General features: G+C 34.4%; 1 protein-coding gene across 1 annotated transcript in view; it reads right to left on the bottom strand.

Moving 5' to 3' along the window:
- The window catches only part of SPRED1 (sprouty related EVH1 domain containing 1), a 129,022-nt gene that overhangs the window by 62,865 nt on the left and 53,661 nt on the right, over positions 1-12,496 (bottom strand). The window contains exon 2 of the mRNA XM_039220864.1: positions 6,160-6,334. Coding sequence (XP_039076795.1) covers positions 6,160-6,334 — 175 coding nt within the window. The remainder of the gene's footprint in view (positions 1-6,159; positions 6,335-12,496) is intronic.

The following is a 12,496-nucleotide window of genomic DNA, read 5'->3' as shown; positions in this document are numbered from 1 at the left end:
TTGAAAGATTGACAAGAAAATTCTGACTGGATTAAAAAGGGAAATAATAAGAAAGATACTAAAGCCAGAAGAAGTCTAGTAAAATTGGGAGAAAAATCGGAGGTACAAAGTGATAGAGTAAGCATGACCGTGTTAAGAGCAAGAAAAAGGGAATCAAATAGAAACGACAGGAAATTGTAAAATTCCTCAAATAGAACGGTTTTTAGTAAGAACCAGAGCCAGGAAAGTAGGTTGCCGAAATGAAGACCGGAAGGTCAAGATGCAGCAAAGAAAAGCAGCCAAGACTGATGACGAGGCTCAGATGTGGAAAAGTTGGCTACAGGAAGGAACTGCTGCAGTGGACAGAGAACAATGAGAGCCAGAGGGCGGTGAGCTGAGTGGCACCATGTCATCAGCGGGACTTAAATACATGGCTGACAATATTCTGTAAGGGGAATACGGAACAGTAAAAATGCTAAACCATCTCTGCTCCCACTCGCACTTTCTAACTCTGTTATATTATGGTGAACAGAACCAGTATCTCTCAAGAGACAGAGCTGCTGAATCTTCAGGGGAAAGCTAGTTAATGCAATGGGTTTTCAGTGTAGGAAAAGTTCTGGAAGACGACTGAGGTTTCACAATGGAATTAAGTCACAGAGGCACAGTGGGCAAAGCTAAGCTAAAAATTGCTCTGTACTTTTATAAAAAGTTAAAGCCAAGGCAGAAAGATGAGACCTAATATTCTAAGGTTTCCAATGATGGACAGTGAGGGAGTCTCATTTTTTAAAAAGCCACTGCTGTATTATAATTATTTTATTTACTTCCTAGAAAACAAATACTCTAATTTTGTTTTAGGCTCTAGTGAAGAAACCCCATTTTACAAACGTCTTTTTAAACAATAGAGTCATTATCTTATAGGCATTTTAATTTTTATAAGCATTTTCATCCACAACCTAACAACTTATTAATTCAAAAAACAATTCTTTAAATCTCTGACAAATTCTTAAAACTTGAAATGTTTCTTATTTTTCCTTTCTTCATTTTAATGACCTTTGTCACTCTATGTTTATAATGATACCTATCTTATAACTTTGCTTTGATACAGCAGTGCCTTTTTCTTGTTTCCACAGAATGTTTTAAGTAATCCAAATGTTGTCCTACTTTGTCTTTCTATAGAGCCTACCCTGTTTCTTCCTATGTCTTAGTACATAATATGCTTTAAAAAGTGTAACACCTTTAAACTAGTAAATTCATAGTATTTTTATTGTCTACAACATAAACTTAAGAATGCTCATTTAGAATCCCATGGCAATTAAAAACTGTTTAGTAATAAGTATTTTAGCAAAATTTAAAATATTATTACTGACAGTTTATTCACCTACTTATGATTCTGAAGGTATATTATAATTCACTGTTCCAATTTATATATCACATGCAATTCAACTAAAAACAGTCAAATAGTATAATCTATACACATATGGTAAATACTATGTAATGTTTAATTATGAGATAGAAGTGTGATACTAACAGAGAAGGGTCCCATATCTGGTGAAAACTGAATGCAAAAGATAAAGCTTCCATCATGGGAAATGTGAAGCTCCATAGTGAGGATTATCTATACAAATTAACAGTTAAATTTTAGCTGGTATATTTAAAAATATGATCTAAGATAACACTAGCCTGTCTTGAAGAAATCAAAATTTAGAAAGAAATGGAGGATACAATTCACATAAATCAAAAAAAGTAGTTCTGAGAATCCACTGTTGTCAAAGACTATTCCATCAGTCTCTAAGTGTCTGGGAGGAATAATACCTTCATTATCTTAGACTACACCACCAAAGCCCTGTGCTTTATTAGAATTTTTTCTCAATCACCAATGAAGTATGAAAGCCAATGTAGAACAGAACTTTCCAACTCTTTCCTCAGGCATACTTAGAAAAATAACATTTGTTTGTTGTTGTTGTTGTTTTTTAATCTTTATTTATTTTGAGAGAGAGAGAGAGAGAAAGAGAGAGAGAGATGGAGTGCAAACAGGGGAGGAACAGAGGGAGAGGGAGACACAATCCAAAGCAGGTTCCAGGCTCTGAGCTGTCAGCATAGAACCCGTTACGGCGCCCAAAATCACAAACCACGAGATCATGACCTGCCTTAACCGACTGAGGCACCCAGGCGCTCCAAAAAATAACATTTGTAAGGCAACAAGGGAAGATGAGGAGCTGCTGGTGGTGAAGAGGCAAGCAGCCTGGAAGCTCCTGCCATGTTTACCTATTCATGCACACAGCTTGAGAAGCTTAATTTAGAGTATCGAAGGGTAGCCTGAGAAATAAATTCTACCTTTGTAAACATCATAAAAACAAGAAAGTTATAGGTAAGCTTCATAGGAAATAATTCCGTAAGTCAGAGTAAGACAAATACCATATGATTTCACTTATATGTGGAGCTTAAGAAATAAAACAGATGAACATAGGAGAAGGGGAAAAAAAAAAAAGAGAGGAAGGCAAACCATAAGGGACCTAACTATAGAGGATAAGCTGAGGGTTGATGTCGGGAGGTGGGCAGAGGATGGGCTAAATTGGTGATAGGTATTAAGGAAGGCACTTGTGTTGAGCACTGGATGCTATATGTAAGCGATGAATCACAAAATTCTACTCCTGAAACCAATATTACACTACACTGTTAACTTAAAAAAATAGGAACTAATTTCTGATCTCTATGAATGAATGAATGAATGAATGAATGAACCAATGAATGAGTACTAACCTAATTATAAAAAATATTTCCTTCCTGAAAAAATCCCAGTCAGCCTACTCTTTATTTGTGCTCCCTTTCTTATTTAAAAAAAAAAAAAAAAAAAAAAAGTGAAATATAACCCTTTGGGAAGTACAAGACATTTTTAGTACAAGCAATTGTAAATCAAAGGCTGGAAAAAGTCTACCAAAGTACGTTTACACTTGAGAAAAACCATCTTTCTTCTTCACTATTGTTACCAGTATTCTGACTTACTAAAATTCACCTAAGTTAGAAGATTCTAAGATATGACCCACATGAAAAATGGGTGCAGAACACAGTTTTTACCAAATATCTTCTACATGATTAACTACTGTATAAAGACAACAGTAAAATGAAGTTTACTTATTAAGAATAATTTTTAAAATTACCATTAACTTGGGAAGAACTTGTAAATTTATAGACTCAATAGTCATAAAGTACTTCTTTTTTAGATAAATCAAACTAGAACCCAGAAAAATGTATTAAAATAAAACCAATCAATAAAAGTATCTACAGATATGGACATTAATGATTCCAAAATGTAGTGATCATGAAAAAGATACATACTTCAATTCTGTAACTGCTTCAGAAGGATATTGGTCAAATGTGTATTACCCAGCAGAGGGGGCCAAATAATCTGCTTATTTCAATGCTCCTGTCCCATTTGTCTTGAGATTCCAAAAGACTTTGCTATTTTCAACTTATATCCATGCATTGTTGTCTCTGCTTTTGATCATACAAGTCCCCATAACCTAAAACTCTTCACTACAGTTAATCCCTATGGGAAAACTGGCAACCCTCCAAGTGAAAAGTAATTTTTCTTTCGTGTCTACATACAGATGTATTTGTCATCCCTGTTTCACAAATAACATGTTTCCTCTAGGCAACGTGATTAGGTGAAACAAGAGATGTTTGAATCCTAGGTCAGTGCTTCTATCAGAAAAGCCTCTTTTCTTGTTGGCCCATTATGTTTCTACATCCTAGGACTCAGTTAAGGGCTCAAAATAAGTTCTAACATAAGGAATTCATTTTGCGTTCTTTCTGAATCCCACTTTTATTCTCACTAGCTTTATCTCAAAGCAATACTCTCAGCAACCACCAAATCTATCAATCTGAGTGATCTCTGACCTGCTTCACTCCTAGTTATGTAGATTTGGTCTTGTACTTAATTTCAGAAAATAAACTGTCCATCTTCATTAATGTAACGAATACTCTGTTTCACTCTGCTATATCTTTTCTCTACTTCACATCTAGGTTCATCTTTCCCTTGTTTTATGCTTTTTCTAGTAAGCTTTTTTCTCCAACTCTCTCTACTTTTGATTTGTATTCTCTTTTTCTATCTTTACTATTAAAACATTTCTTTAATCTTTACTATTTCACTCAGTTCCTAAAATCTGCAACTTCTCTTCCAACACCATGCCTCAGTTATCATCAGCTCAGACAAGAAGCATAAACTCCAGGACAGGTCACCAAAGGCTCTTTATTAGAAGTTTACAAGGCTTATTTAAAAAAAAATTTTTTTTTTTTTATTTATTTTTGAGACAGAGAGAGACAGAGCATGAGCAGGGGAGGGGCAGAGAGAGAGAGGGAGACACAATCTGAAACAGGCTGCAGGCTCCGAGCTGCCAGTACAGAACCTGAAGCAGCGCTCAAACCCAAGAACTGTGAGATCATGACCTGAGACTAAGTCAGACGCTTAACCAACTGAGCCACCCAGGTGCCCTTACAAGGCTTATTTTAAATAAGCATTAGTATATGTCATGCACCATCTTATCCAAAGTAAAAACAAACCACCTTTAAATATTTAAACTTTTAGAGATAATATGTTAAATTTACTACTATACACTTACGACTTCAAATAGGATTTCCTACAATCCTAAAATCACATTCTGGTTAACTGAGATACACAGAAAGGAATCATGAACTCAAAAAACTAGAGTTGGAAGGCCTTCAAGAAAATTTAGGGTAACTCTCCATTTAACTGATGCAAAAACTGGGGCACAGACAAGTTAAGTAACTTTCTAAATTACTAAAATATTTTAGTAGTAAAAAATATCCAGAAACCAAAATTAAAAGTAGATGTATTCGAAACGTTCCTGTATGACAGAATTATTTGGAACTTAAAACACATTCTCAAGAGAAATAACATTATTGATGCTAAATGGGCTCACAAACCAGTCCACAATTACATATTTAAAAGGAACTCAAGTTATTTTCAAGAGTCTTGGAAATTTTTGGCATTTTATTCTCATTTTGCTTCTAAGTATATTCTTTCTTTTTGCTTGATGCAGAAATGAGGTTAACATTGCTCGGCTTCTCAGATATGGCTGCAGTTGTTTTCTGGCTCACAAATGAAACAAAGAAGAGCTTTCCATACCAATTAAAAGAGAGTAAATATCTAACATTATCAAAGTTGAAATTCAAATTTTAAAATACACAGATGTAAGAAACCATTCATCTGGGCAGAAGGCTGGCAACCAGATAGTCTTACGTGTCTGGGAAAACTAGATTATAATAGAGAATTAAGAGAAAGGACCTAAGCAGAGTCCAGGTTAGCAGCCAGTGAAATTTTCTATAACGGTCCAGCTACTTATGTTCTCTGCTGCAACTATTCAAGTCTATCATTGTAGTATAAAAGCAGCCACAGACAAATGTAAATGAATGAGCTAGGCTATGTTTCACTAAAACTTTATTTAAGGATACTGAAATTTGAATTTTATGTAATTATCATGTGACACAAAACTGTTACTCTTTCTTCAATTTTTCTTCAATCATTAAATATGTAAAACCCAGGGGTACCTGGGTGGCTCAGTCAGTTAAGCATCCAACTCTTGACCTTGGTTCAGGTTATGATCTCATGGTTTGTGAATATGAGCCTGGTTTTGTAAGTATGCACTGACAGTACAGAACCTGCTTGGAATTCTCTCTCTCCTTCTCTCTCTGCCCCTCCCCTGCTTGCTCTCTATCTCTTGCTCAAAATAAATAATAATAAACTTTAAAAAAATGTTAAAACCATTCTGAACTCATGGGCCATACAAAAATACATGGTGGGACTGGATATTCCCCGTGGACTTTAGTCTGTCAACCACCAGTCTATGGAAGAAAAAGTGGGAAAGAAGGAAAGGCAACATGTACCTGGGTTTAGTAACTGGGGGAACTATTCATGAATACTCTTGCACTAAACCTAACTAAAAAATGCTGCTCCTTTCTAACACACGTGCATTAATGAGTCCCAGTTGCAAAGAAACAAGCATATTTCACTATTTGTAACATTAAAGAACTTAGAAACATAATCACTGATCTTAGACAAAAATAACTCTCATAAATAACGTTACACTCAGCAAAACTCTTAAGTAGGCAATTCATTCTATAGAATCTTAAAATTACATCAACAAATATGTTATTCATTACCATTTTGTCCCTGAGTCGCTCTCCATGGATAAAAAAGTCAGCACAGCCATTCTCTTCCTGGTGAGGGACTTTGAAGACAGTGACGCAGCTCAGTCCACTCCCTCCAAGTGGTAACCATCCACCACTAGAGTCATCCCGGGTCATCACCACAGCTCGCACTCGTGCATAACTATTACTAAAACAGATGCAAAGATTTGAAATTAGGTTTCAAAAAAAGCCAAGCCGTCAGTCTTTTTTGAGAAACCAAAGCCCACATTAGTTAATGTGTGGTAACTAGTATGTTTCCTACTACTTCCATCATAGTCCACAAATTAGGCTACTTGAAAGAGGTTAAAAAAAAAAAAAACCCACAAACTAACTTAAAAGATTAACCTTTATTTTGAAGCCTAACCTTACAATAAAAGACTACAGATCTCTTATTTCAAGTCATCATTTGAGTAGTTGAAGCACATATGATTGTCATGGAACAAGTTATAAAGGACCCCAGACACAAATATCGTCAAACTACACAGGCCACCATCAAACTTGTCTATTTTCCACCTGCTGCAATATAACCAGGACAAATTACTGCTATATATAAATGTGCTACATTTAATTGTGACATCTCTAAGTTTCTAACATTTCTCGATTATAAATAAAATGCTGAAACAAACACCCTTAGTACAAATGCCACATTTTTTTAGTTCTTGTAACTAGGAATCTAAATCATATAGATCATATAAAGACAAATGTTCTGTTTCAATAACTTACCAAGCAAATTCATCTACAAAAACTTTGCATGCACTCTTTTTAGCAGACTATTCTAAACAGACCACACTCTGGTTCTAGCCAGAATCATTTCCCAATATTAACCACAATTGTTCTTTACATAAAATCTAAAAAATGTGTTTCATATACTAATATTCTACATTACTGACATATAAGCATTTTAGTTCCAATCCTTAATATAATAATTATTAGTGAAACCCTTTCGAAAAGTAGTATACCTTGATGACTTCTTAGAAGATTATATTAAGGGCGCCTGGGTGGCTCAGTCAGTTAAGCAACTGATTTCTTGATTTTGGCTCAGGTCATGACCTCACAGTCATGAGACTGAGCCCTTCGTGGGCTGTGCAAGAAACATGGAATCTGCTTAAGATTCTCTCTCTCCCCTTCTCTCCCACTCTCAAAATAAATGAAATTTTAAAAATTACATTAACAAACTTAAACTTGTGTTGGTTATTATGAATATCAATTGAGGCTCTATGTGGCAGTTCTGTGCTACTTTGTGTCTTTGCATTTTCTAAGTGTCACATTGCCAAGTATCATTTCTGTTGTCCTAGTGACTGTCTGAAATCTCCCCCTAGCTTTTCTTGTTTTACTCTGCAGATTTATTTTGTTGAGGTATACTTTAAATACAATTACAGATCTTAAATATAAATTTCAAAATTTCTGACAAATGTACACATCTGCATAACCAACACAATAACCAAGATACAGAACACTGTCATAACTCCAGAAAATTCCCTTAAGCCACCTACCCCCCTAATAAGCAGAACCACTGTTCTGTTTCTAACAAATACGTTAGTTTTGCCTGTTAGGGGCCTTCAAATGCATGGAATCAAAAAGAATCAGCATTTGTACCCTTTTTGTCTGGCTTATTTGACTCATGTTATTGTATTCGTGGTTGACTTTTTTTACTGCTACATAGGCCTCTCACTGAACAAATATTCGTTTTATACTTTCTTGTGTCGATGGACACCTGGATTGTTTCTAGTTGTTGCCTATTATGAATAAAGCTGTTATACAAATATTCTTGTACAAATCTTTTTATAGACATAGGCTTTCATTTCTATTAGCAAAGAACAGAACTGATGGCTCACAGGATAGTATATTTAACTATAGAAGAAGCTAAAAAAAAACGTTTTCCAAAGTGGTTTTACCATTATACATTCCCATCAGTAATGTATGGTAAGTTCAGTTGCTCCTTATCCTTGCTAACATCTGGTGTTTTAAGTCTTTTAAATTACACTCATTGCAGTAAGTTTACACCCATTATAGTTTTAATGTCAATTTCCCTAATGATTCATGGTGTTGAACTTTTCATATGGCTATTGGCCAATTTTATGCCAACTACTTTTTACATCTTTGGTTATTTTTTATTATGATGTCTTTTATCAATGATTTTTAGAAGTTTTTATATACTCTTGACAAAAGTCTTGTGTCACAAAACTGTAACTTTTAAAGCTTCACTGTGTTGTGGTTGAGTGAGGAGTCTAAAGTCAAACTTTCACAAGCTGGATCCTAGCTCAGCAACTTACTAGCTATGTGTCCTTGAGAAAGTTACTATATTCGTTTTTAATAAATGTAAACCATGCCTAATACATAAAAAATATATAAGTACTAATTATTATTACTAAAGCAAAGAATTTAAAATTGTAGTAGTCATCCTGGTACTTCAGAGCCAGGAAGGACCTGAGAAAAAATAAAAATACAATCAACCATAATTCTCTACTACTGGAGTCAAACTAATTCTTTAAGGGAAGTGCTACAAGTCTCTAGCTTTACAGGCAACTGTTCTAAGCTTTTTATTATTCAGTTATTCAGAAGCTCTGATTCTTGTCTGGGTCCCATGCTTACCAATCTTCAATTCAGAGAACTCGTCAAAGGACGTATGAGTGCATAAAGGCTGGTCTGACAGAGGTATCAAGTTGGAATCCTCCTCTTTGGATGGGCTAGAACAAGTATCTCTACTATAAGTAAACATGACATCAATAGCAAGAAGTCAGGAAAGCTGGTTACATGGAGAACCAGCTTGGAGGGTAGAATCAATACTAGACAAAGGTCATTTGGTCTGTCCAGAATTTATCCTAAGGACATAGCAGAAGTACAGCACATAACTTAGACATATTAGGTTCAGATTAAAGGTCTCTGAACTGAATTCATCATTTAAAGGTCAACATGTTTGAAGTTCAGTGAAGTCACAAAGGTAGAACTTGGGTCAAAACCAAACTTCAAGTTTCCAATAAGCATTTAAGTATTTATTTTACTATGGGATCCTGACTCTTCCTTCTTATGTAATGTAGTAAACTGAGAACTTTAAAAATTTTATCCTAGGTTCTACAAGACTTAGAAAACCCAAGAAGTAAAACAACCCCTTCAGAAGCTCAGTGTATATTCTGACTTTAGAGTATATAAGTAGTTATCCTCTTTAGGGCATAAACTCTTCTTTTTTCATCTTTGAATCTTACATTTACAATTTCTATAATGCTGCTCAGGTAAATGTATAATGCTTCTCAGATTTTATACTTTAAAAATATGAAAATGTGCATAGAAAGATTATTAGAAATATAAAAAGTAGTTATTTTAGGATGGTGAAGTCAGGTATTCTCCCTTCATTTGCCTCTTCAAAAATTATTTTATAATTAATAACATAATTTAAATATTAAATAGAACTTACATTTTAAGTATATCTTGGCTTTACTGAAGATGCTGTAAAACTTTTAGAATGTTCTCTAACAGTATATAAATGCATTTTTTAAAAGTATCCGAGGGTGCCTGGGTGATTCATCATCTCAGGGTCATGGGGCACTCAGTGGGGAGCCTACTTAAGATCCCTCCCTTAACCCTCTCTTTGCCCTTCCCCTGCTTTCTCTCTAAAATGTAAACAAACAAATAAATAAATAAATATCCCTAACACAATTCTCTTTGACTCCCCAATTACCTTTTGATCTATTTTATAAAGCGCCACCTAGAAGAGACGTGTTGTCCTTTCTAGGAAAATCAGATAAAACAAAGCCTCTTCAGTAGAAGGCTAAGAGTGCCTCATTCATTGTTCACTTTAATACAGGTTCTAAAGCGGACCAGAAATTTATATATACTTTTTTAATCTCATGCTTTCAATCCTTCAAGCTTTCAAGTATGCCAGAATCTTATGTTAATAAATCTGTACTCCCCGTACCATAGTCTTCATTAGTTTCTAATTTAACAATTCTGCTTCCAATACAAGACCTAAGACTAGAATACTTACCATACAATTTTTCAAGTTGTTCAATATATGTGTGCAGTGGTTATGTGAAGTTTTTTGGGATTGTCTTTTATTTTTTAGACCTTCCTGCCAAGGTTGATCTTTTACATGTGCTTTTAATTCTCATAATCTCTTTGCCTTCAAATGCCTTCTTTTCCCAAAGTAACTCTTTTGTCTAAAATACACAACCACACCTAAAGACTAATGGCAGCTCTTACAAACTGTCATATCTTATAGCATGATAAAATGTGTTGTCACCTCCTTCTTAGATAAAACTGACTTTAGAACAAAGAATCAAATTGTATGATTCCATTTGAAGCAGTAATAAACATTTTTCTCTAATTATGTAAACAACAGAAGCCCATCCTAGTAAATGTGGAAAATAAATAAAAATAGTATTTGCCATCACAGAGTTAAAACATAAGAACTTGTTGGATTGTTTCTCTGTGTACCGTATTTGTAATCTGTTAGTCCATTAGTTTGGGACAACAGCTATTTATAATGACAATTTCACTCCTGAGTTGCTTTAATACTTAGTTCAAAGGCACTTGTTCCCAATGACTGATCTAAAAAAGTCAAATCTGACAATAATTAGTTCTTCAATATAATTTTCTAAAATACTTCAAACTAAAGCTCTATTCTTTCCTTTGGTACTGGACTGCATAATAACCACCTTTCAGCCTAGTTTTCATTCTAATGAAGTGAAGAGGCTCTTATTGTGAAACACTGCTGGGTTTCCTTTATTTTATTCAAAATCTAAATTGTATCTCAATTGCTAATCTCTGATCTCATCTGAACAATTGTATCAAATATATCCTTTCACAGCCACAGTCAGCTAATCAGACAACTAATGTAGAAGTCCAGGTGAGAAGTTATGTTGGATTGTCCTTGGATGATGATAATCAGCACAAGAAGAATGGACTGATTTGGGTCTATTTTGGAGGAAGCTAGAAGGATTTATTGATGTGGTTAGGTAAGTGTTCTAAATTATCTAAAATTTGTAGTCACCATGACCTTTATTTTCTAGAATTTTCAATTGATATTTCCAGTAAAGTTAAAGGCAAAAGAAGAAGACCAAACATGAAGGTAAAATTTGCCTCTCTTCTACTGGTCCATATAGTTTCTTCTGAAATAGCAGTACTGTATTATACATAATCCAGAATAACTTTAAAGTCATACTTTATTCAATTTTCTAGTATAAATGTCTATGATGGTTGCCTTTTCAAATGTGCACACTGGCAAAAATATTTCTTACCAGTTATAGAAAATTTTATAGTTTATAGAAAATTCTACAAGCCCTAATAGTTTTAACTGTCTAATATGCAAAATGTCCTTGACTTAAAAATGTCCTTCTTTTTTAGTTTCTTTTCTCTCTTGTAAAATACTCTTGTTCTGTTATTACCAAGCCTGTTATATATCCACCCAACTGCCTTCTTGCTCTTTATTCTTTCTATACTATCCTTAATTTTCAACTGAGTTGTCTTTCTCCTATCAATTTACATAAATTCTTTATATTATGGAGGCTAATCCTTTGTCAGTTAATGTGAATTATAAGAATCTTCTAATCTGTGGCTTCTTTTATTTTTTTAATGTCTTTCAAACAACAAAACTTTTATGTTACCATGGTCAAATGTATTTTTTCTCCTTTATGATTTGGGCTGGTGACTTTCTGTAAGATATCATACATCCCTATTTTCAGCCTCTTATATCCTATTAAGAGATAAAACTTGTTTTTCTTTTTAAGGTCATTTTAGTGTATAGAATTCTCTATTTTCTTTTTTTTTTTTATAGTTTATTTATTTTTGAGACAGAGAGAGACAGAGCATGAGCAGGAGAGGGGCAGAGAGAGAGGGAGACACAGAATCTGAAACAGGCTCCAGGCTCTGAGATGCCAGCACAGAACTCGATGCAGGGCTTGAACCCACAAACTGCGAGATCATGATCTGAGCTGAAGTTGGATGTTTAACTGACTGAGCCACCTAGGTGCCCCTATATTTTCTGTTTATGTAAAAAACTTCTTAAAATCAACATGTCTAGTAGAGTAAATATTCATATATCTGCTGAATTGTAGCCCACACTAGTCCTCTACCACTGATGAGAAATTAAATGCAATCTGGTCTTTGTTTCTCAGCTATTTATGATTTTGTTTTCACTGAGCATGGCGACCCACCAGGTCTTCACAGCTGCTGTACATAGTGCTGGTAAATTGAGACCTACCTTTATAATTTCTTTTTTTTATTTAGGATCCACTCTGGTCTAGCATGGACTGTACCAGAAAATTTCCCCATCCCTTTCCTAAACTTAACCCAACCTCTAAACCTTCCTACTTTT

The sequence above is a fragment of the Hyaena hyaena genome, unplaced genomic scaffold (assembly GCF_003009895.1).
Source record: "Hyaena hyaena isolate Hyena2069 unplaced genomic scaffold, ASM300989v1 scaffold_918, whole genome shotgun sequence".
Taxonomy (NCBI): domain Eukaryota; kingdom Metazoa; phylum Chordata; class Mammalia; order Carnivora; family Hyaenidae; genus Hyaena; species Hyaena hyaena.
Note: the sequence above shows the minus strand (reverse complement) of the source record. Positions and strands in the feature narration are given on the sequence as shown.